General features: G+C 40.6%; 3 protein-coding genes across 3 annotated transcripts; 1 reads left to right on the top strand and 2 right to left on the bottom strand.

The window, feature by feature from the left end:
• Window positions 1-380: 380 nt before the first annotated feature.
• LOC5512091 (ras-related protein Rab-8) lies at window positions 381-9,521 on the bottom strand. The gene is made up of 8 exons (XM_001632422.3): window positions 9,326-9,521; window positions 8,911-8,974; window positions 8,307-8,367; window positions 3,766-3,843; window positions 3,226-3,318; window positions 2,303-2,368; window positions 1,292-1,339; window positions 381-692 (listed from the first exon to the last, which is right to left on the bottom strand). The coding sequence occupies exons 1-8, from the start codon at window positions 9,450-9,452 to the stop codon at window positions 609-611; spliced, it is 621 nt and encodes a 206-aa protein (XP_001632472.2). The 5' UTR covers window positions 9,453-9,521; the 3' UTR covers window positions 381-608.
• A 643-nt stretch (window positions 9,522-10,164) lies between these two features.
• On the top strand, window positions 10,165-22,809 carry LOC5512092 (inner centromere protein A). The gene is given in 13 exon segments (XM_048725754.1): window positions 10,165-10,758; window positions 12,234-12,906; window positions 13,612-13,852; window positions 14,087-14,385; window positions 14,461-14,761; window positions 15,129-15,293; window positions 15,296-15,360; window positions 20,148-20,316; window positions 20,761-20,870; window positions 21,345-21,476; window positions 21,667-21,903; window positions 21,985-22,089; window positions 22,168-22,809. Coding segments are annotated over 13 exon segments (2,997 nt in total). The 5' UTR covers window positions 10,165-10,384; the 3' UTR covers window positions 22,294-22,809.
• LOC125556769 lies at window positions 16,823-20,034 on the bottom strand. Its single transcript, XM_048725755.1, has 2 exons — window positions 19,700-20,034; window positions 16,823-19,325 (listed from the first exon to the last, which is right to left on the bottom strand). Exons 1-2 carry the CDS (start codon window positions 19,763-19,765, stop codon window positions 16,917-16,919), a joined length of 2,475 nt encoding a protein of 824 aa, XP_048581712.1. The 5' UTR covers window positions 19,766-20,034; the 3' UTR covers window positions 16,823-16,916.
• Window positions 22,810-26,802: the final 3,993 nt, after the last annotated feature.

Consider the following 26,802-nt stretch of genomic DNA (forward strand, 5'->3'; position numbering starts at 1 on the left):
TTCCTCACCCTCAGGAACTTTGAGTAAATTAAAAAGAGGGCTCATATCTTGTATTTTGGTCAAATACAAAAATTACTGATGTTACAAAGTCTCTTGTTTTTATTCACAGTAGGATTCTCATTAGAATGTGGATTTCCAAAGGAGAAGTAGAAAAATGGGGCAGCCTTTAACACTTATCAAATCCATGGGAAATCCAGCTAAAACTTACGGCATAGAACATTATTTAAAATTTTCTTTCCCCTCTTTTTGAAACAAAGTGATGGCTATAGCCCCTCCCCACATGGGCCCCTGTGATTGGCACATGGTGTTTGTATTGTCATGTTTATCTGCCTTTTACAGTGTGAATAGAATAAACAACAGTTTAAAATATACATTTTATGTACATAAAAATATAATGAATTTATTACTATTTGAGCATACACAGTTTGTTTGGTATTATATATTATCTATTGTATCTAATTGTAACAATCTCTGTCCATTTAAAAAGTCTAAAAAAAGCATATCCTTGGTTTTACAATATCTGATCAGGTTGTGTTTGCATATCTGTCAATCAGATTTGTTGCTACCACATCAATATATATAATCGCCAATGCCTATCTAAAACCCACTTAAAGAAGATTGCAGCTGCTGAATATACTTCTGTCCTTTGGTGGAGTGTTGTTCATTCTTGAGAGGGTGTCACTCTCAAGGGTCTAAAAGAAGACACATAAATAGATCACATATACAAGAGATTCCTCTTACTATGCATCCTACAATGCTGCAGCCTTCTCAGTACCAGCAGCTTGCTGGCTTAACAAGCCACCTCCTATGGGTGTTGACCGTCTTTATCCAGAGTGGGGGCGTCTTCATCAACCAAACCGCCTCAAAATTCACAATAACCTGCTCCTAAAATCTTTTTGAGAAGGCTGATGCTGTAGTAACATCACGCCTCCCTTTGTACATTAGGTGTTGTTAATGTGTTGTTACCATAGCAACAAAACAATAGTTGATTTAAAATAATACTAGACATTTAACTGTATGGACAATGAGATAAAAACTTGGCATTAATAATGCCTGATATGCTGCACTATTTGGAGAGCATAATTTCGCTATAACAGTAGCAGCCAAATAATGTAAATCAACTTCAACTTCATCTTCAACAAATCATGCACTTTTCAAGGTTTCAACAGTTACTTGCAAAATAAAATTTTGAAATCCTAGTCTTGCACAAGTGACGACTGTGTAGCTTTTGAAAACTGAGCAGTTTGACTACTCCCCTTACCCACCCCTTCCTGCCTTGCGCTGTACTCACATTAATTGTTGACCTTTTCTGAAGCTCCTGAGCCATAAGTGGAGCTATCTGTGAAAAAGAAATGCACCAAAAGGTTTCAGGATTCTCTGGATACCTTCTTGAGTGAAAACCATAAACACCCCCTTTGCCCATTCCCTTTGACTATCAAAATATCACCTATTCTCTTCCCTTATTCTCATGGTATTTCCAGATGTAAATATTTGAATAACAATCTTTTTTTAATTTTTTTGGCGGCTGGTTCTAAGCAAAGAAAACTTTACACACTACAGTTTCCTGACTCAATTTATCCAGTGTACTAATTAAAGGGAAACTCTGAATTCACAGAATTCTAGAGGAGAATTAGGTAAGTGAGACACAGTGTTGTGGAAACTATTTATGAATAACAATTAAAGGCTCTGTGATCTAGCTCATGAATGCAATTGTATTTTGTGTGCATAAAATTAATACAGGATAGGCAGAGCACATAAAAATTTTTCGTTTTTTTTAGGTGATGACATACCCAGTGCAGTAGCTACAAAATGCAAAAGAAAGAAAAAATTGTGGAAACAGTAAGGATCAAACCATAGGCATCAGGATCGTAGGATAAAAAAGAATGACTTAAATGCTGGACTGCTGTGCTGTTTTCTGAATCGACGACTAACAAAATATATTTTTTATACTGTTAGAATCTTAAGTTCGAAAAGCCTTTTGAGAGGGTGTAAAATCTCAGCTCTTAATTAGGGGGGCAATGTGTTTGTACGAATTTTGTTTGGGAAGAATGTGTAAAAATCTTTCATCTTATTTTACCCTGCTAACAGAGACTCTCTTTTTATACCTTGCAAACAGGGACCATGCTAACAGAGGCTTTTCTTTCATGTTTCTCGGTGTACTTTCGTCACAATTTTGACCACTTGCATTTGTGCGAGAGCACAGAAAGACCACAGAAAGTTTATGGATGATTAATCTAATGATCGATTAGAAGTCCCCCAATAACAGGTAAATGCTTTGCACACACTAAAGAAACACCATTACCTGCTCGATGTTGAGTCCAGATTTTGCACTTGTTTCTAGAAATAGCAAGCCCTTCTGGATACCAAGCTACAGGATTAATCAAGATAATAAGCAATACCAAACTAAAGATACCTTCTATACTAGATACTGTTATAATTACTGAGATAACTACTGTACTTGATAAGCATATTTAGAGGACAAGTTATCTGCTGTAGCAGATAGGTAACTAAGTAAGAGATACCTTTTATTATTGTATTATTATTATTATTGTTGTTGTTGTTGTTGTTGTTGTTGTTGTTGTTGTTATTGTTATTGTTATTGTTATTATTATTATTATTATTATTATTATTATTATTATTATTATTATTATATGAAAAGTATACTAAGCAAGATTTACTGTATTTGCTGTACTTGATACAATACACCAAAAACTAGCATTCGACTTTGCCCAATTTTTGTCTTTAAAAAGACTATGGATAAAAAGAATTTTACACATTTCTACGTGGGTTCCTACTACAAAAAAAGTCATCACTATTGAAACCCCCCAGGTAGATAGACTTAAGCCGATAAGCCCACTGACTTTCCCTTTCCCTAAGCTGAGCCTCAGAGTTATACACTTATCTATAAGTTGTACCGTAACACAACTAAGACCTAAATGATTGCGACAATCATTTAGGTCTTAGGACTTGCGCCACCATTCTGATGTAAATAAGCTTGTAACAATTCACCTTCTTCAGTCTGCCCTGAAGAAATAAGACTTGGCAGAGAATAAGATTTGGCAAAGTCGAATAGCAGTTTTTGGTGTATTGTATTTATTCTTCTGGTTCACGGACACACCAATTTGGGCTTTTGTATTTATGCTGTACTTGATAAGTATACTAAAGATATCTGCTGATAAATATTATTATGATAAGTATGCTATGTGATTTATCATATAGAGATACCTGCTGCACTTGCTCTTCTTTCACTTTTCTGTTGCGCACTTTGTCAATTTTGTTTGCAATAACAATAATAGGTACAGAATCCTCATTACTATACTGCAAAAAAAAAAATGATAGAAGAGGTGAAACACATTCAGACTTATAGAAAAAATTCGTTATTATTTTTTTAAAGCGTTTTTTTTATGTTGTGTCATCTGAGCAATAACAGCAATAACAGGAAGGAAAAGCATTGGGACAAATAAACATAATTATATCTAAGACGAAACAGCAAGGAAAAGAAATCAAAACAAAGAGCTTAAGTCACAAAACCGTTAATTCTGCTGCATCAGGCTTATTTCCACTTCCTCAAAATACAACTTCAGGAATACATGTTACATGGTTGCCATGTTGGATTACAAATAATATTATGGGATATGTGCAAAAAAACCCTTTAAAAAAATCCTATTTTCTTTTAAACATTTAAACAATTTATTTCTTGACTGCAACAAAAAATAAAAAGTCTATATTCATATTTTCTAAACTCAAGAATTTTGAGTTTCTTACCGTGTTTATTACTTCAATCCAATTATTCACATTTAAATAAGTGTCTTCATTGGAAACGTCAAACACCAAAATGACTCCCTGGGAAGAAAAAACATGCAAAATGTCTGACCTGTTTTACTCAAATCAAAGTTTCCATGGGTTCTTAAAATCTAGGAAAGCAAGGAAATCTAGAAATGTCCTTTTTCAGGCCTGTGAGGCATGGGATTTATTTATAAATAGAACCCCACCAAGGTCATTTTATGTGATGGAAAATATCATCCAGAAGAAAGTTTATGAGGCATTTAGTGTATGTTTGAGTTGAGATGTGTAAGTCCAAAAAATTACCCTTATTTGTATGTTTAATCTGAATTCGGATTAACATACAAATAGAATAATTTCATTTTTAAATGAAGGCTTATCAAACTTTTTGTTAAAGTCCTTGAAATGGCCATTAAAGGGCCTGAAACGAAGTCTGAAATCATGTAAATGGTCAATTCTCTAGTAGATATTTTTATTTATCCCAAAATGTCTATTTAAGAACACAATACAGCCTTCTTATAACAAACTTCCTGAAAATTAGTCCGGAAAATTAGTCTGGAATACAAGGAACTGATGGCCATTGCAAGAAATTGTGTCTTCTTTATATATCTCAAATTGTGTATTTTCCAGGTTTTTCTGTCATGTAACCTACACATCACACGGAACACCTACACAACATATAATACACCTACACAGCACCTGATACACCTACACAGCACCTGATACACCTACACAGCACATGGTACACCTACAGTACATAGAACCTGATACACCTACACAGCACATGGTACACCTACACTACACAGCACCTAATACACCTACACAGCACATGGTACACCCACACAGCACAGGGTACACCTACACAGAACCTGATACACCTACACAGCACATGGTACACCTACACAGCACATGGTACACCTACACAGCACATGGTACACCTACACAGCACATGGTACACCTACACAGCACATGGTACACCTACACAGCACATGGTACACCTACACAGCACATGGTACACCTACACAGCACATGGTACACCTACACAGCACATGGTACATCTACACAGCACATGGTACACCTACACAGCACATGGTACACCTACACAGCACATGGTACACCTACACAGCACATGGTACACCTACACAACACATGGTACACCTACACAGCACATGGTACACCTACACAACACATGGTACACCTACACAACACATGGTACACCCACACAGCACATGGTACACCCACACAGCACATGGTACACCTACACAGCACATGGTACACCTACACAGCACCTGATACACCTACACAGCACATGGTACACCTACACAGCACATGGTACACCTACACAGCACATGGTACATCTACACAGCACATGGTACACCTACACAGCACATGGTACACCTACACAGCACCTGATAGACCTACACAGCACATGGTACACCTACAGTACATAGAACCTGATACACCTACACAGCACATGGTACACCTACACTACACAGCACCTAATACACCTACACAGCACATGGTACACCCACACAGCACAGGGTACACCTACACAGAACCTGATACACCTACACAGCACATGGTACACCTACACAGCACATGGTACACCTACACAGCACATGGTACACCTACACAGCACATGGTACACCTACACAGCACATGGTACACCTACACAGCACATGGTACACCTACACAGCACATGGTACACCTACACAGCACATGGTACACCTACACAGCACATGGTACATCTACACAGCACATGGTACACCTACACAGCACATGGTACACCTACACAGCACATGGTACACCTACACAGCACATGGTACACCTACACAACACATGGTACACCTACACAGCACATGGTACACCTACACAACACATGGTACACCTACACAACACATGGTACACCCACACAGCACATGGTACACCCACACAGCACATGGTACACCTACACAGCACATGGTACACCTACACAGCACCTGATACACCTACACAGCACATGGTACACCTACACAGCACATGGTACACCTACACAGCACATGGTACATCTACACAGCACATGGTACACCTACACAGCACATGGTACACCTACACAGCACCTGATAGACCTACACAGCACATGGTACACCTACACAGCACATGGTACACCTACACAGCACATGGTACACCTACACAGCACATGGTACACCTACACAGCACATGGTACACCTACACAACACATGGTACACCTACACAACACATGGTACACCTACACAGCACATGGTACACCTACACAACACATGGTACACCTACACAGCACAGGGTACACCTACACAGCACATGGTACACCTACACAGCACATGGTACACCTACACAGCACAGGGTACACCTACACAGCACATGGTACACCTACACAGCACATGGTACACCTACACAACACATGGTACACCTACACAGCACATGGTACACCTACACAGCACATGGTACACCTACACAGCACATGGTACACCTACACAACACATGGTACACCTACACAGCACATGGTACACCTACACAACACATGGTACACCTACACAGCACATGGTACACCTACACAGCACATGGTACACCTACACAGCACATGGTACACCTACACAACACATGGTACACCTACACAGCACATGGTACACCTACACAGCACATGGTACACCTACACAGCACATGGTACACCTACACAGCACATGGTACACCTACACAGCACATGGTACACCTACACAGCACATGGTACACCTACACAGCACATGGTACACCTACACAGCACCTGATAGACCTACACAGCACATGGTACACCTACACAGCACATGGTACACCTACACAGCACATGGTACACCTACACAGCACATGGTACACCTACACAGCACATGGTACACCTACACAGCACCTGATAGACCTACACAGCACATGGTACACCTACACAGCACATGGTACACCTACACAGCACATGGTACACCTACACAGCACATGGTACACCTACACAGCACATGGTACACCTACACAGCACATGGTACACCTACACAGCACCTGATACACCTACACAGCACATGGTACACCTACACAGCACCTGATACACCTACACAGCACATGGTACACCTACACAGCACATGGTACACCTACACAGCACATGGTACACCTACACAGCACCTGATACACCTACACAGCACATGGTACACCTACACAGCACATGGTACACCTACACAGCACATGGTACACCTACACAGCACATGGTACACCTACACAGCACCTGATAGACCTACACAACACATGGTACACCTACACAGCACCTGATACACCTACACAGCACATGGTACACCTACACAGCACATGGTACACCTACACAGCACATGGTACACCTACACAGCACCTGATACACCTACACAGCACATGGTACACCTACACAGCACATGGTACACCTACACAGCACATGGTACACCTACACAGCACATGGTACACCTACACAGCACCTGATACACCTACACAGCACATGGTACACCTACACAGCACCTGATACACCTACACAGCACATGGTACACCTACACAGCACATGGTACACCTACACAGCACATGGTACACCTACACAGCACCTGATACACCTACACAGCACATGGTACACCTACACAGCACATGGTACACCTACACAGCACATGGTACACCTACACAGCACCTGATACACCTACACAGCACCTGATAGACCTACACAGCACATGGTACACCTACACAGCACATGGTACACCTACACAGCACCTGATACACCTACACAGCACCTGATAGACCTACACAGCACATGGTACACCTACACAGCACATGGTACACCTACACAGCACATGGTACACCTACACAGTACATGGTACACCTACACAGCACATGGTACACCTACACAGCACCTGATAGACCTACACAGCACATGGTACACCTACACAGCACATGGTACACCTACACAGAACATGGTACACCTACACAGCACATGGTACACCTACACAGCACCTGATAGACCTACACAGCACATGGTACACCTACACAGCACATGGTACACCTACACAGCACCTGATACACCTACACAGCACATGGTACACCTACACAGCACATGGTACACCTACACAGCACCTGATAGACCTACACAGCACCTGATACACCTACACAGCACATGGTTCACCCACACAGAACCTGATACTCCTACACAGCACATGGTACACCTACACAGCACATGGTTCACCTACACAGCACCTGATACATCTACACAGCACCTGATACACCTACACAGCACATGGTTCACCCACACAGAACCTGATACTCCTACACAGCACATGGTACACCCACACAGCACATGGTACAGTATGCCTACACAGCACACGGAACACTAACGCAACAGATTTTACACTTACACAGGAAACGATTCACCTACATACCTACAAGCTGTGTCAGTTCTGACGTATCCTTGATACAACACATTCAAAAGTTATAATCCATAGCAAGTCCAAAGCTATTTGAAATAGATATAGTAAGCATACCTTAACATCTCTTATGCTATGGGAAGTGTAAGTTCTGGTCTCATCAGCCCCTGGTGTGTCCCTAGTTAAAAGGATATTTAAAAGAATAGTTAAAAGGACGGAAACAATGACAGACTGACACGCACATAGAACAAGAGGGGTTTTAAGACAGTTCTCTCATTGTTTACCTCTGAACAAATTTTACTTTAATTATAATAAGAGAACCATTGCTTTAATAAATCATATCTTTAGTATCTTTAGTTTTGTGTCACATTCAGATTAGGCCAAAAACGTTAGTAAAATAGTATTTTTGGAGTGAGTTATACACCTGCTTATGCGCAAGAGAGGTCTTTATGGGAAATGATTGACTTTGAGAATTTTGTTCTACTGGCTTTGCCTCTATCCATTCTTTCTGATCATTCCATTAACTTTTAATTTGCTTCTTGCTGTTTGTAGCTATGCGAACCTATCCTATCTCTGTTATTGATGCAGTGATGGAAGGCAGTTCATCAACTCCCACCAGCCTCTTGGCCCATATCCTATAATGAGTAGTTCCAGGGTCAACAGAAAACTGCTTTTGCAAGCAAATAAAGATTCCTTATAGAATTTAACAAGGAAACCCTACCAAAGCTGAAGTTTCTCCTGTGTTCCATTTGGTAGAGAAACTAGCTTTGTGGCTATGGCTCTTTCTGTAAACAAAAATCACACATTTATCAAAACTCGACCAACAAATTATATAGCATGCATAAAGTGATTACTTGAGTACTTTTAAGTCCGAAATATCTGATCATGACACACTGGAGGTAACACCATCAATTGCTCAGTGCTAGCAGAGCTTTTCATTCTTTTTGTTTTTTAACACTTCACTTGCTGATTCGCGTCTCAGGGTTTTCGCGTTGTATATGTGCAGGCATAAAAGAAACCAAAACAACGCTGAAGCCAGAACCGCGATACAAGAACTACACCAAGAAACGCAAGAGGAAAGCCTCTTTTAGAAGGGTTACCATCAATCAGCAATTGTGGTCTCATTTGGTGTATACCTTTTGTCTTGACATAGCAACTGCTAAATCGCTCCCCAGTCAACAAAGCGAAAATAGTAGACTTCCCGACACCACTGTCACCTACAATAGCTATCTTGTGGCCTTGAAACGAGCTGAGAGTCGCCATTCTGGTGTGTCAACCAAAGGAAGCTGCCATCTCTTCATTCTTCTCGGAATTGAAAAACAGGCAGGCATTCCTTGATGATGATCACGTGAACAAAGTGTTGACTCTCAGCTTCCGGTCAATGGCCCTCGTGCCTCAGTGCGCGGCCTGAAACCTGCTATCATGCTTGTTTATTTTATATTTATGGCTCTAAGTTGAATTTTCTGACCTTTGATTTACTTACTCCATAAGTTCGCAGCTATACTGTACAGACAGCATAATAACAGAGAAAACAGAACGAAGAGAGACAGGGTTTCATCAAGAGAACAGAAGATTCTACTTGAGAGAAGCTAAACTTGGTCAAGTACTTGGACTTCTTCTAAATAGCGCCCCCTTTACCCCCAAAGATGTTGAAATAATTTTCCTACAGTTTATACTCATTTCAAAAACATTTCGACCCTAAAAAAACTGTTTGTTAGACTTGTTACTCTTTCATACTCTAAAGGAGGCATGAAAGAATGATAAATAGATATTCCCTAACAGCAGTGACGCTTGAATTTTCCATCTCCTCTAAATAGAGAGCTACCGAAAAAAAAATACTGTAAAACGGCCTAAAAGTTAGGAGGGGGGGGGGCAGGGCCACGTGTACTTATAGCGCAAGCCCCCTCCCTCTTCTCCCCGGAATAGCAGTCGTGACCCCTGAGGAATGTAATCAGACACTGCATTCATATTAACTCATTAAAAAGAAATACGCTGGTGCTCAATCATCACGTCAACAACAAAAACTTATTACAAAAGTGCGCAGTGGACGAAATAGCGAGCCTGCGTGATTTTTAATCTTGGTAACCGACAGTACGCAAGCTCGCTTGTTATACTAGATAGGATAGTTTGATTAGGAACGGCTAGCAGACTCATCCGGAAAGTGATTGCGCTATGTTGCTAGGTTAAACGCCATCATGGTAGCCACCGACTTGGAACTTCATAAACTTGTGGATTTATCATTGAGGACTCCTGAGGTTGGAGTCGTGAATTTTAACCATCTGCACAAGTTATTGCACGCTATTCTAGACCACATTGGACTTAGGTATGACGGGAAAAATATTACTAAAGTTTACGCTTCCAAATCCCCTGTGAGCGAATCTAAGACAAGGACTGATCACACTTCAGAGGCTGAAGATGTCAAGGATGAGGGTGATACTGAGGCGACAAATGAGACAGAGAAAGAAAAAGAACATGCCAGTACAGAAGAGAGCACAGTAGTTAGCGAACAAGAAACACTGAAGTCACCTACAAACGCCGTGCGTGCGGTACAAGAAGACGAGATTGAAAGGTCAGTCGCGATTCTGTGTTGATATTTTATGACTGTAATGACTTCTCTGAATCTACGTTGATAATAAGTGCTATTTCTGAACAATATGTTTTTGATTCGTAAGACCGCTAGTCTTATTCTCGTCGCCCCGAGCTTGTATTTTTGTCAAGCATCTACCTGACATGACTAGTGGAGAGTTGAGCACCAAAGTATAAATTCATCGGTAGTTTATTAGTAATTTATTGTTGCTTAGTGCTTTGAATCGCCATGTTTCGAGTTTGAGACCATTTCAGCTTGCGATTGCACTGTTTGCTTTGGTTATTTTACTTTGAGCTGATATGTTTTGCATGAGTAGACACCAAATCGGCATAATCCCAAATTGTCATTCGCGATTTCTTTCTTGTGTCTTTATGCAAAATGGCATTTGAGAAAACGGCAACAAAAAATAATGATTTTTTTATGCTTAGAAAGTAAAGAGTTTTATCTCGTTGATAATTTATTTATTTTTCAAAAAGCTGTTAGGTCATGTTAATTGCGAGAGATTTTTTTAAGTTAAGTGCGACAGTGACATGCGAAAGATGATATCGCCTTTAATTTCAATTAATGTTTCTACTTTTACTGATTTTTTTTTTAAATTGCGCAATTTGGTCAGACTTCTTAAAAAACGTTTTTCAAGATGTTTGCTTTAACTAGAGTTATGAAAACCAATAACTAATTTCATTTCATTTCAAATGTGGTTTGTTTAAACAATCTTGCCCGACAATGAACGTTTATTGATTTTTGTTTAAGATTGACAATTTATGAAGGGAAATAGAAAAAAGTTCAATTTCGTGTATTTGAATTATCTTGGAAAAAAGGATGGATATCTCGAGAATTAAATGATCAAAGCATACTATAAGTTGCTATGCATTACGTTTTATCAAGTTTTTACATTAGAAACAAAAATAATATTTTATCGATATCTATGGAAAACAATGTTTAGAATAGTACTTGAAGGTCAGAATTCACATCAAGGATGTATTCGGAAGCCTACGACTTATTTTATGTTGTTGCAAGAATTTTTGATCATTAATCTCAGTTACCAGAGATTCCAATGTATAGTCGCGTTACGTGTTATACCTGCATACATTAATGCTCTAGAAAATAAATCGACCATTGACGTGGCGTAGTAGCGCTAAAGGGAGGGGGAGGGTGTCCGTGGGCTAGAGAAAAATCGGAGCGAGCGGTCGGTAGAGACTGGGGGGAGAAGAGGAAGGAAGCTTCCTTTAAAAGTTCGAAAAAAATAAATTTTGCATATAATTTAAAGGATTGAAAAAGTAATATAAATAACACTTTGTTATGGTTAATATATATTTTGGGGTTTTCAAGTCTATGCCTAAAGATATTATCACGGAAGCAGAAAACAGTTTTTGGTCTCGAATGCCGTATTATGACTATGGGTTGAACAACTTTCATACTGTAATGTTGTAGATTTTCATTAAATTTCTCTATTTCAGGTTACAGTCAGTACAAAGATATATGCAAAGCAAAATTAGCGAGCTAGAGGAGAAACTGAAAATACTTGATGCGCTCCCAACAAATCGTTCCATCATAGAGAAGGCGCAGCAATCTGAGTCAACCAACCAATTGACAAGCAAAGATAATGCTTTGGCTGGGATATGGCAATTTCTGAAAATCAACAGTCGACTGCTAGCCGCTGAGGAGGCCATAGATCGCATTATGAATATCCTTAATGAGTTTTTGGGAAGTGGAAAAAGTGTTGGAGAGTTGAATGATAACTTGCAGGACATAGCAAAGGAGTTAAGCAACCTAAAGTCACAAATCAACAATAACAATGACGCGATTAGTTCTACTGAGCACCAAGAAGCAATGGGTAAAATCGAAGAGATTCAAAGAAAGCTTAGCGGACTAGCTAGCAAAGAGGACTTGAGGGAATATGTGAAATGGCCAGCTCTAGAGAATGCATTGAATGCAGGAAAGCAAAGAAACAGTAGTGCAAAGAACGAAACTAAAACACATACAGAGGACGCCAAGTTGGACGATTCAGAGCTTGAATCAAGTACTCCTGAGGACGGGAGACCTAAGACTGTGCCTGTTGAGCCCACTCAGTCCCCAGTCCCTACCCCTGAAGTGCCTAAAACAGCCATGACACGGAGTGAGTTTACTCAGGTAATGTGATTACCATGGTAATGTGATGGAAGGGTAGAGGGAGGATTTGAGGTAAGAGAGGGGTGGATGGATGATACAAGATAGGTAAGAGAGCAGTAGATGGGAGAAGTAATGGGGGTAAAAACAGGGCTGGAAGAGGAACATGAGCTAAGATGGTAGGAATAATGGGAAATATGGGGTAGCAGAGTTGGGATAATGGAGAATATGAGGAAATGAGGGGTTGGTGGGAAAGGAATTTAAAAAAGGGTTGGAAGAGGAATTGAGGTAAGAGAGGGATAATGGAGATTATGAAGTAAGAAAGGGGTTGGTGGGAAATGTAAGGAAGGTAAAAAAGGGTTGGAAGAGGAATTGAGGTAAGAGAATGATAATGGAGAATATGAGGTAAGAGAGGGGTTGGTGGGAAATGTAAGGAAGGTAAAAAAAGGGTTGGAAGAGGAATTGAGGTAAGAGAGGGATAATATGAGGTAAGAGAGGGGTTGATGGGAAATGTAAGGAATGTAAAAAAGGGGTGGGGGAATGAGGTAAGAGAGGGGTGGATGGGAGATGCAAAGAAGGTAAGAAAGGTGCAGGGGAATATGAGAAAAGAGTGGAATGTGAGGTAAGGAAGAGGATAGAAAATATGTAAGAGTTAATTTTTTTAGTGCTCACGGACCCTTAGTCACACGATGGTAATTGTTATCCTACTTGTTATTCACCAAATTACAGGTTACATCTAATGACCTGCCTGACAAAGAGCCCGACAAAGATGCTGACGATGCAGAGGACAGTAGCCATCCATCCCAAGAAATGAGAGAATGTCTTCGGCAGATCGGCGAGCTATCGGACAAGAATCGGATAGTCGAGGAGCAAGTGAAGGTCATCAAAGAGGTTCTTCCGAACAAGATCGATAAAACCGAGCTTGATATTCCTGAAGATTTGAAGAATCGCATTGACGCTATGCAAGCAGGTATAGCACACCACCAACTATTCGTGGGTAATACAGTGGCATAGCCATAGGGAATTATTTATTAGATACAGATTTAATGATATACCAAGGTAGTGCATCTGCGACACAAAACACAGTAAAATAAATTAGGGCTGAGCTGTCACTAAATGCCGTCACATTGTTGTTTTCTTGGGGATGGTCTGTTGACCCCCTGGATGACGGGTACCATATAACGGTTCTGTTGTTTGTTTACAGATCTCGATTCTATAAGTCAAAAGATGTATGGTAATAGCTCTGGTGAGTTAGATGAGCTGCGTCAGTTATATCAAGAAAACCGCGACAAGATTGAAGCGATAAAGCGTGAGCTCGCGGCAATGGCAAGACAGGCAAAACAGGCGTATATCCAGAGACCTTCTTCAGGGAAAGGCGTAGACAACGAGGCGATGGACAACATCAGAGCCTTGCTGAAAGACGTGCAGGATGAACAAGAGAAGGCAGCTAAGAAAATGGATTACAAACTGACGGACCTGCAAGACGATTTGAGCCAGAAGCGGGTGGGTAGTGACTGCTATATTAATGCGTTATATTCATGCAAGTCAACCTCACAGAGGTATATCTTTTGTCGACAGGAACATATCGAAGCGCTGTACAACTACGTCCAAAAGCTTCAAGATTCAAAAGCTGACAAGGACAATGTGGCAATTGAGATGGACATAAAAGCGGACAAGGAAGCTCTGGACAGCAAAGTGAGCTTGACGACGTTCGATAACTCATTCAACATGCTTGATGAGGGGCTTAGAGAAGCCCTTCAAAAGATGGATGACTATATGAATGAGGAGCTGGCGCTGAAACAAGCGCTGAAACAACTGTCATGCGAGATGAAGGAGAAGATGGATGGGCAGGCTTTCAAAGCTATGCAGGACTTCCTCGGTAAGCTGGACTAACTCAGTAATCAGGACTTCCTCAGTGATCAGGAATTCCTCGGTAAGCTGGATTACCTCAGTAATCAGGACTACCTCAGTAATTAGAACAACCTCAGTAATCAGGACTGTCTCAGTAATTAGAGCTACCTCAGTTATCAGGACTACCTTGTTATCAGGACTACTTTAGTAAGCATGACAACCACGGTAAGCTGGACAACCTAAGTAATCTGGACTTCCTCAGTGATCAGACTACCGATATTGCTAGAATAAGGCTGCACAAGACACATCACCATATAATACAATTAAACAAGTTGAAAAGCCAGACTGTAGTATCAATATAGATTATAACTCTTAATTGTCACACCTCTTTACAGAACGGCGCATAGCTGACGTACAGAAGTCGCGTAACATGATAGCTCGCGAAGCGAAGGTGGAGTTGACTGGTGCCGCGGGAATACGCCGACCGTTACTCAACTTCCACTGCATCTCCTGCAACAGACCAGTAGAGGTCCCTTACAATCGAGACGCCCAACAGTCTCTACATCGCCACAGGCCGTCAAACTGAAGCGCTCTAAGGGGCCTTATATATCTTACGAGATGGACCAGGTATTATAAGACGCCAGCATTCTGTTAAAGAATGCCGATCACCCACTCCTTTGTTATTGTTTATAATTCAAAATACAGCGGTTTATTCGCAAGGAAACTTCAAAATAACAATCTACGAATGAAGTCTGATAAGTTATTGACATATTGTTTACTTGCTTGAATTAGCCGATGGAAATGGATGCTTTGTGTGACTTGCCATTGAGCGGGAGCATAAAATGGCGGCCTTCTTTAACACAGGCGCCCGGGCCTGATATCTCGTATAAGTATACGAACCGTTTATACGCCTATTTCACAAAAGGTTGTCAGTGCAGATGGCGAATGGCAAATGGTAAATAGCTTATAGGTACTAATTATTCGTAAAATTAAAGATGTTAAATAAAGTCCAGCAATGTCAGAGCCAAGCATTGGTAACCTTTAATGGGTAATTGTTTTGATTTATCCTTATTCTTCGAGACGCATGGTTACTTTCGGTCATAGAACGGCCATTTGCCAATCGCCATTTGCACTGACAACCTTTATTGAAATAGGTGTACGTCTCATTTAAAGCCCCCATTAAAATTATCTAATTATCTAATCTATGCTAAAATGACAACTTTTATTGAAATAGGTGTATATCTCATTTAAAGCCCCCATTAAAATTATCTAATCTATGCTAAAATTTTTCAATAGAGTTTTTATTTTTTTCAAATAACAAACTCGGATGCCAAATTACAGATTAACAAAGCAAAACAACAATAAACATTATGACAACAAAATGCCATGAAGAGAAGTGTAGAAGTCCGCTCGTAAGGCCTAACATGATTGGCTAGATTACCCTCATTGTTCTACTGTATTCCCGTTCTTCGTTTGTGTTGCATCAATCCAAATCAATCCAATGAGGGGAAATCTTCCGATAGCTTCTACATGGCCCGCCATGAAAGATGCATTAGTTACAATAAATTATCTATTTAAAATTATCTAATTATCTAATCTATGCTAAAATTTTTCAATAGAGTTTTTATTTTTTCCAAATAACAAACTCGGATGCCAAATTACAGATTAACAAAGCAAAACAACAATAAACATTATGACAACAAAATGCCATGAAGAGAAGTGTAGAAGTCCGCTCGTAAGGCCTAACATGATTGGCTAGATTACCCTCATTGTTCTACTGTATTCCCGTTCTTCGTTTGTGTTGCATCAATCCAAATCAATCCAATGAGGGGAAATCTTCCGATAGCTTCTACATGGCCCGCCATGAAAGATGCATTAGTTACAATAAACTCGTAACCAATTGTTTATTTACTAAAGAGAACCTAAATAAGAATTTAATATCCTTTATTACCTTTTTTAAGAACCTATGGAAGCTAGCTTAAAACTAGGATCTAGTCAGGGTTCCCACTAATCTGAAAAAGTAAAATTCCCTGACTTTTCCCTGACTTTTCCCTGACCATAACCCATTTTTCAATGACCATGCAGCATGTCTTATGAATACTTTTAATGAATAATCTATAATTTCAATAACAGCAACAAAGCAATAGTGTCTCAAGATTGTGAGATTTTGACTTAACGTCTTTTCAAAAGGATTTCAGCTTCTTCTGTAGAAGATCAATATTTTGTTCTTCCTTCTCTATTTCCTTCCTCTTTTCTTTTGATTTTACCCGCAAGGCGTTCGACTTTGCAAGAATGCTAAAGTCTCCCTTCATTTCTGCATTAGTAGCAAGGTCATCGGCTTCTTTCAGAAGAGCAGTAGCTGTAGTTTCAAGCTTTTGTTTTTTCTTTTTTGCTTGCTTGATGTCTTCTTCGACTTTTCTTTTCAAGCTTTCTTTATGGGTTTTTGCCTCAATTGATTTCTTCTCTGCTAAAGATTGTCTGTATCTGTTACTAGCATATTTACAAGATGTAAGCAGCTCAGTTGTGATAGAATCTTCAATTGGACATTCCAGACTTTTGACACCACTGTGAGCTCTGCGAAATCCAACAAGCGTGTCTTGGTGCATATTGTTGCTCACGATATCCTTGTTATCAGAGAATCCTCTTTCAACACAGGATTGACCATGGGACAAGATAAGCAGCATCTTTACTGTTTGCCAAAGGTCTGCATACTGTGGTTTCTGGTGAAAGTACTCTGCTAGGAAGACATCAAGTGCTTTGTCTGATGACTGGTAGGACTTGAAGTCCTCCTTACTGTATCTCTCCACATCAGCAAGGAATGCCTTGTACTGCTGTAGAGCAATATCACAACAATGGGTAGATTTCATTTTATGCGATATCAGTTGCTGAAGGACATTGGAGAATCTGGTTGTTGCTGCTTCAGGGTTTGATGCCATGTAAATAGGATTTAAAGACACCAGATTCCTAGCCATCTTGTACTTTAGAGGAGATCTGTCCATTACCTTGCTAGATAATTGTTTCAGAAATTCAAGGCAATTATTCTGGAATTCCAGGATTTGTAGAGGTGTGGCTTGCTTAGTACTTTCCATCTTATGCACTGACATCTTCGCAGCAAAACCTACATCTACCTTCCTTGGTGGTAGAAGATTGTCAGACTTGCTAACATCAATGTTAGCAAGCTTAGCACATGTTGTTGCCTCTTGAAGCACAGACTTCTTAACAAACTTGGAAAGGATTGCTTCAAGTATGGTTTGTACATCTTGTGTAAGAAAGGGGACCATGGGCTGATCGGTTTGGAATTTCTTCAAAAAAGGCCCAAGAATGCGTGCGATACTAATAAAGAACTCAAGTTTGGCAACAATGAGTGGATCTTGTACAAATGCCTGTAGATTTTTGAAAGATTGGCTTGTAGGAATTTTGCTCTTTGGTAGCTTTGACACCTCGTCAACATATTTCTTGATATTTGGCCAGATAGCCACTGCTCGTTCTGCCACTGGCAAATCTTCCAGCCACCTTGTTCCACAAAATCGTAGTGGCCACATGGAACTTCCAGAAATGGCTTCATAATCTTCTCTTTTTGCTGGTGAGTCTGAAAAAGTGTACCAGAGAGACCTCAGAAGTTTATCAAGACGCCAGCCTGTGGCTGTAGCTCCATATTTAAAAGCCCCATGTACCACATGTAACCCACAGGCACCAATATTAATGAGCTTTGGAAGATCTGGATCAGTTTGTTCTCTATCTTCTAATAGGTCTTCAAGAAATTTCCAGTTAACATTAGGACCATCCATCGATACCTGCACAAGGTTTGCAGGATTCAGCTTTTGTAGACCTAGCTTGAAACTTTGAAGTAAATCTGCAGCTCTTGTGTGACCAAGAAACTGGGAATCAATGTATCTTGATACAACTTTATTCTTCTGAACATCCCAAAAGCGCACAATCAAATCCATCTGTTCTTTCTGGATCACTTTATTCAGCGATTCATCAAATGAGATAACATACATTGTTCCTTGCTCTTGAAGTCTTTTCATTAATTCATCATGAAAAAATGGGGCAATGCCAAAACAAATCAAGTATGAACACTTTGTTGCTCCACATTGGAACTGTTTGGCAATTACACTGTCTGGAAACATATTGGAAAATAGCTTGTCAGTGCCTGCACTACTATTACAGGAATAGTGAGACATGAGGACTTTTATAGCCCACAGCACCTCTGCTTTTAGAGTTTCATCTTTGGTAACATACTTTTTAATTGTGCCTTTAGATGAATCAGATGAACTGGCAACTTGAGAAAGATTGACGGGAGGAGGTGGTACAGTCATTGTCCTTTCTGCTGCTGAAGAATTTTGTTCGGATTCTTGCTTTTGCACAGTGACAAAAGAGTTCAAAGAAACTTGTTGTGTCGATGGAGCAACTCTCCTAAGATGTTTTTTGCCTTTAGCATGACTTATCAGTGCTTGTTTTCCCATATTTCCAAGCTCAAATGTAACAGAGCACATTTTACACCTTGCTTTAGTTGATTCCTGAGCTTGTGCAACCCAAGGAAATAGTGGGTCTTGAAGCCATAGATTATTAAATACAGTTCGCTTACTCATCTACAAACCAATACAAAAGTTATAAAAAATAAGTGTTACGACTGTAAATAATTTTGTATAAAGTCATGCTGCAATTAAATGCAATGAGAATGGACAAAAAAATGTATATCTAACTAAGTTCAGGCGTGGTTTCCTCTTTTTCAAAATGCAAATCAGGATAAACAAAAATAATTTTTAAAGCTTAAGACTAAGACTGAACAGTTACGAAAAAATTCGCTGCATACAAAAATATCTTGAATTAAATGTCGTTAGTTTACCGATTTTGTCATTAAATGATCAATAAATTGTTACATTATGCATCCCCCCACTCTATCACTGCTAAGGTTATGAAATAATGCCCTTAAAATAGCTAAAATACTTAATTCCAGCCCTACCTCCACGTGCTTTCCAATACTGCAACAAGATGGCCGACATAATTCAGACCCAGTCCTCCACTTCATTTTCCTCCACAGGAAAACCACATAGGATAATTCGTTTATACTGATGTATTGCGATTTTTGAAACTTTTAATTAACAGTGAGGTTGCTTGATTATCGCCAACACAATTCATAATAATGATTTTTGAAAAATAAGAATTATTCCCTGACTTTTCCCTGACTTTTTGAGAATTATCAAATTTCCCTGACTTAAATCATAATTCCCTGACAATTCCCTGACCTTGAAAAAAAATCGAATTTCACTGACTTTTCCCTGACTGTGGGAACCCTGCTAGTATACGGGTTTTATTAATACGAAGGCGTCAAAAACAAGCGCCGTAAAGTAAATAAATATTTGATATTATTACACGCCTGCTTGCGTCTCACTCTAGCTTTGATGTTTTAGATCCGTCACTACCAGCGCACCTTTCAACAACCGGCCCTACATCCGATAGAAAAACCCATGAATGAGTTTGTAGCAAAGCGACCGTGCGGCGGTAGCCATACAGTGCTCAACCACACAATCAGGAAACCCACACGCATCGTCAGCTCACAGCTCAGTAATGTCCTCGCAGGTAAGCACGTGATACTGTTGTAGTAAGTACGTGATGCTGTCGTGGTAAGCACGTGATAATGCCGTATTAAGCACGTGATACTGTCGTGGTAAGAACGTGACGTGCACATTGCAGTCGCGTACCCAGGATTTGCTGAGGAGGGCTGCGCAGTCATAGGTATCATGTGAAAAAAAATTATTTGAAGATCCTTCAATAAGAAATGACCAACTTTTTGGCGGCCAAGGGGTAGGGGTCCCTTTGCTACAAGTTTGCTTTGTTACACATCTGGTAAATACCATAATTTTTTTCTAAAGTATTAAGGCCAGTAGAAAAAGTTGTGGCTTTATCTGAGGAATTATCTGAGGGATTTTTAGTGTTTTTCAACCACGAGGGAAAGAGCTCTCGTATAACACGCCTTGCTTGGCAACTCGTCATCCAGTGTTCAATTCCCTTTCTTGTCCCCAGCTTCCGTCCGGGATGACCCTACTGCGCATGTACCGAATTGGTCACGTGAGATATCTGTCATAGACTTACTCAAAGGCAAAGACGGTCATGTGTACAGAGGACGTTATAAGGTATGGTCACATGAACTGGAGAGCTTTATTAGGAATGGTCAAATATTCCTCGTGACCTTTGTAAGGTATGGTCACATAAACTAAGGACCTTCATTAGGTAGGGTCAATTGGGTCCTTGGGCACTTTGTAAGGTATGGTCACATGAAGTGAGGACCTTTATTGGGTATGGTCAGATGTGTCCTTGGGACCTTTGTTAGGTGTGGTCACATGAACTAAGGGGCCATTTTGTTATGGCCAAGTAGTAGGTCAGCAACTATTTTGAGTCACCTATTAACATGCATTTGCTATATTTTACCCCCAAGCATGCGTTTCGATTTAGATACTGTATACCGTATACATAGTTTACTCTCTAGCATGTATTTTGCTTAAGATATATGCAATAGTAAATGGCCCTTTAGAATGCTTTACGCTCTAGTGTGCGTTGTGATGCTGTCGCATGCGTCGTGATGATGACTAATAGTACACGTGTCATAGGCGATCCCGCCGATCTCCCGCAGTCACAAACACACGCCATCCGAGAGTGACCTGCCGCCATTACACAAGGACCCGGTCATGCCTGGCCCACGATGGAACTCAGAGCCACAGCTCTCCCGAGGGGGAGATGAGGTGTGTTATGTGTTTTACGCTGCTGTCACAAGGATGTATGCCAGGAAATTCAGGGCTTATTTTGTTTTTCTCAAAATAGTATTATTTTGTAGGTCTTCTGTACGAAGACATTGCCTATTGCGCAGTTTTTCTTTGCATCCTGGTTTTTGCTTTCTTGTATACTGCACATTAAGGGTAATATGCTTGTCAGTTTCAGCCTCTTGAAAGCTTCGTGCCTCAACAAGGAGAGACAATCGACACGAACGAGTCTCAAGTTACCACCCCTCCCCCTACGACAAACCAGCCGAGTGTCCTCCCACCTAGAGAAAAACAGGGATCACCCCTTCGTGTCCAAGGACAGCTCATAGCAGTTCCTTCTCCGTCTCCCCCGGCCGCCCAAAAGAATGAGCATCAGCATAGAATTGAGCGAGAAGAATTTCTCCAATCGGTATGTTGATATTTGAGTGTGTCATAACCATTCTGTTAATGTAAGGGATAGCTAACAGTTGTCATATTGTTGCCACTTTAGCAGCAACCTCCCCGACTAGAGGGAGAGCCGCAAGGCAGAATAAGTCCAGGCCAGCGGTTATTCTCACCACGTCATGCGCGGAATGGGTCCCCATGTGCACAGCAGGTAATTAAATTCTATTGATTAGTTACGTCATAATATAATGTCACATGACTCTTCGCTTTAACCTCTGTCGCTTTTTAGATATCGCCTACCAGTCAAATGCAGCACCAACCTGGTCAGCGGTTAGGTGGTGACGCCGTGAAAGTGACCGATGAGCCAGTGGACGGGAGACTTAGCGTGGATAGCATCGACGAGGTCGTAGAGTAGCATTATTTAATCAATTGTACAGGGACAATAGCCATGAATGGATTTGAAACTGCTTTTGTGTTACCTAGTGTCACCTATTTTTTAGTCGACTACACTTGTGTGCTGGTTACGTCAGACCACACTCACGATCGCACGAACTTATATTGATTGAAGCACATTTTTTTTTTAAATCGAGGGATTTTAAATTAAAAGGCTTTGTCACACTCTTTATGGTAGCAACTTGTCTCGCCAAAAAATGAATGGAAGTCGTAAGCGCCATTTTGCGGAAAGTAGAAGTGCTTTCTACTTCTTGTGCGAAAATGAGGGAAAAAAGCAAGTTACAAAGGGGGTGCCACACGTAAGAAAACCCGCGTACGACTTGCAATTATTTTTTTGTGTGACAGAGCCTTTATTATAAGAAGATTTTATCGGTGATCAATTCTTAAGATCTCTTTGGCGTCTAATTGTTAAATATTTTATAGGAGTATATGTATACTGTATATGATGCGTAATAAAAGTTAAAAGGAGAGATTAAAATTTAAGTTGAGTTTATAACTAATATGCCATGTAATTCGTCCCTACAAGCCCTTTTTTATTGAATTTTCTGGGATTTAAAAAAAATCCTTTGCTTGAATAAAAGCAATGCTCGAATACCTGCATCGTACTCAGGCGCGTCCGATGAACGAGCAACGCGAGACGAGACACATGGTCCAGCGCTAGAGATAATGAGAACTAGCTCACTATCCTCTCGTTCAGTCTCTAAAAGCCAAAGTACTGAGACTGACTAAGAGGATGGTTAGCCTTTTTCGGGCTTGCTTAACCCATTAACTCGTCAACCGGCCTGTATCGGCCGTAAAAAGTACGTACAAGCCAAAAAGTTCATAAATGCAAAACAGGCCCAACGAGATCAAGATACTGAGGCGAGCACGTAATGAAATTGGAACAATAGTGGAACTTCGACATAGCCATACTCGATATAACGATATCGATCTCGGGTCCCGCCAACCATATAATATGGAAAATAGCATCGATATAACGAAGCGACAACAGCAACGACGTGATCGAGAAAAAGACTTATGCGCCTATGGCAAAAACGTGATCCTTTGCGCGCGTGTCTAAGCCTCATCCAAAATAGGTGGTAATGGCCCCTCTCCCAAAAACAGGTCCTGCTTAGATGCCTGGATACAGCGGAGCTCGCGTGCAGCGGTCAAGCATTTTTGTCTTTTCACGTGCTCGAATTTTCTTTGCGGCTACTCGAATGCTCACAAGGACGCGACAAGGACCATTATTGGTGCTAGAACAATAGAATTTTACACACACATACAAATTATACAAATCACTCCCACTCATACCACTAGTCCAATCAATCTACGTCAAAAAGGGGCCAACATCTGACTAATTGCAACACAAGGTTTTTAACGGTTTCTTGCACAGAAAGTTCTGCTGCAGTCCTGGAGGACTCTCTATCGGCTTGATAGAATACTGGAACTTGGAACTGTTGAACATGGCTGCTGCTGAAGTCGGGGATAGATTTTGTGGCTCTCTTAGCTCCCCTCTGTTAACAGCCGCCTGTGCGCGGATGTAGGGTGAGGAGACTAGCTTCTTCTTTCCTACCCGTATTCATGGAAGGTGGTATCACAACCAAGAAGCGCATGGATAAAAAGCAAAAAATAAACTGAGAAATAGAAATAAAAATAAAAAAATTGTCATAACATGTCACTTTTTCCTAGCTGACAGGCTGATATTTCACGGTCGTCATTCCCCCCATCTTTGAGTCGATTGGGTTTCGGCTCAGGTAGATGTCATGGGCTTCCATACGGAAGTATCGTCACCAATAGGAACGGTGATGCTAATCGTCAGATCGTGTGGACGATTTTACCGCAGCTTTCCAAATAAGCAATCATATCATCGATTTGTCATCCACTTACTTGTCCATTTTGCCACAACCGCATGACCTCGGGTACTTATTCAACTTTTGAATAAAATTCTTCTTGTTTTTCTTTTTTTGCCTAAAAACTCTCTTTTCTAATAGGGACCGCCATGTTTAAAAAAGTTTTTTTTTTCTGTCATGACCTCTGTTGAGAAGCCATCGGCCTTACCAATCAAAACACCAAGATACAGTTACAGCAGGAATTTCAATCTTCGTGAAATGTGTCGGCCTCCTTGGGCCAGAGTATTCAGTGTAGAAGAGCAACTCCATCCAATACATACTGTAGCACGGTAGATGGTGTTTTGGTATCTATCCAATGTGGACCAAATGACCTAGGCCAAAACAGGCTTCTGAACCACTCTCATTATAGAATCTATCAATGCTGGAGGAAAAATGCAGAGCGCAAAGGAGAAATGTTGTTCGAGATCTTCTGGAGATGAGCTAGAATTGAGCGCTGATGCAACAGCTGTAACATGTACCACGTCATTGTCAATGCGCACGGCCGATTGCGAGGTTGTGCTATCTGCTAACAAGATGTCTGTCTACTTTTTAACAGGATAAGCCCCTTCAGACTGTGTGATATCACTGGGGTCCTGCATTTAAAATCACACTTAATAATTATAACTGAAAGCAGGGTTTCAGAAAGATAACATTAAACTTGAGATCGACGCAAACTAGTGATAATAATTACATAATGCGCTTGATTTTCCTTCCAAAAATCCTGTAACGTTGATTTTTATCCAGATCGTGTAGAAATATATATTTCTTATCATTAATAGTGGTATAAATTTGATTTTCTAAAGTATGTATATTTTTTGTGATTTTCATGAGTTGGGATCCCTGTGGTTTTTCATACAAGCCTTGTATGGGGAAATTTGATGCGGTTTTTCGGGTTGTTTGCGTGCTCCAATTTTTTTTTTTTAGACTTTTAGTATTTATAAAGGGAGACTTAATTAATACAAAAGCGTTGAAAAACCTAGTGTTGCAATTAGTCCGATCTTAAACCATAGATTGACTGGACGTATAAAAACACAAATAAAAAAATACAAAAGTACACGTATAAAAAAGCTAGAGCTCCCGTCGTGCCGCACGTAAATAATGGCAGGATAAAGTTTACAGTGTTTCATCGGGCTTTAAGGGTTATGCAAGCGTGTCACTCGGCACACTTTAGTACACGCTTTTGAAGTGTCATGGTAAAGTGATTTTTTCATCAAACGCAATGTATGTTTATGTGGCAGCCATGCACACTCCTCTATGCCATAGCTGTCAACTCACCCGCATTAGTCGGGTGTCACAAGATTTGGGACAAAAGCCTTTTTTGTAATTTTGTGAGAATGTTCATTTATTTTACATATTTACTGTATTTCACCCGATTTCACAAGATGCCTGTCCAAGTTGGGTTAACACTTATGCTATGCTGAGTATACAGTGTAATATACACGAAATAGCTAAGGGGTCGTCCACAAATTGCTGTTTGTTCGTCGACAAACCGGTTTGCCGACAACCGATTCGCCGACAACCCAAGACGTTCCGCCGACAACCCTATAACTTTTTGATACGTTTAGGCCTTTTGTCCACACAAACACGCGCGCTCTGGATCCAGCAAATCCGAATACTTTTGAAAACGCTGTCGAAAGTGAATCAAAATGAATCCGTATACTTTGGTCCGTAGTGTAGACGGTCAAATCCGTATCAAAATAAAAACGATGGCGTCATATCGCAGGCGCGCGCTGCTTTTAGCATGCGCATATCATAAAAATGACGTCACCCTGTACCTTTCAGCGTTTTCAACGTTTTAATCCGTGTTAGTGTGGACGGCTGGATCCAGGCGAACACGATGCAAAAACGATAGTGTGGACGCGAATCAAGTGATGCGTTTTCGGCGAAACGAATCCGGATACTTTTGAATCCGTGTTAGTGTGGACAACCCCTAAAATAAGTGTTAATGGCGTTAACTCGAACCTCTGAAATATGGGTGTTCCATATGTCAAGCAATCAATCATCTCACAGAAGCCAAAGCAAAACCATTTACTGAACCAAGCAAACGCATTTACTGACCACTAAGTATGTCTCAGTGTGACAGGTACCGGGTGGTGGGCGTGGCTCCGTTGCCATGGTAATCCCACGCATGCTATCTAACGGGGGCGCTCACCACCTAGCAACAAGGTACCTAACACCAAGCCCATCAGTTGCTGGGTTTTAATCGTCAGAGTATGCGAGTGTAACCTCGCAGACTGGGCAGTTTTGGACAGGGCAGTTTTGTATCAGCAGTCGCATAACACGATTCCATTGTACTGTCTCAAGGTGATTACTTTACAAAGTACGGTAGAATCCCCACTTTCAGGCAGACTAATCGACGGGGTCGATTACAAAAGCTATTTAAAATAGGCTCGTCATTTAAATCACAGTATTATTCGATCACAGTATTATCCGATCAAGCACACAATGCCTAATTTTAGAACAGAAACCTGGCAAACTATCAATTATCCTAATAAGGATTCCGTTTTGGACCGCTTTCAAAATTGACTTCCTAACCGGATAGCCTGTCCTGTGCTTGGTTTACGCCTTTCCGCTGATATGTTAAATGTACCAATTTACTC

This window comes from Nematostella vectensis, chromosome 3 (assembly GCF_932526225.1).
Source record: "Nematostella vectensis chromosome 3, jaNemVect1.1, whole genome shotgun sequence".
In the NCBI taxonomy this organism is placed as follows: Eukaryota; Metazoa; Cnidaria; class Anthozoa; order Actiniaria; family Edwardsiidae; genus Nematostella; species Nematostella vectensis.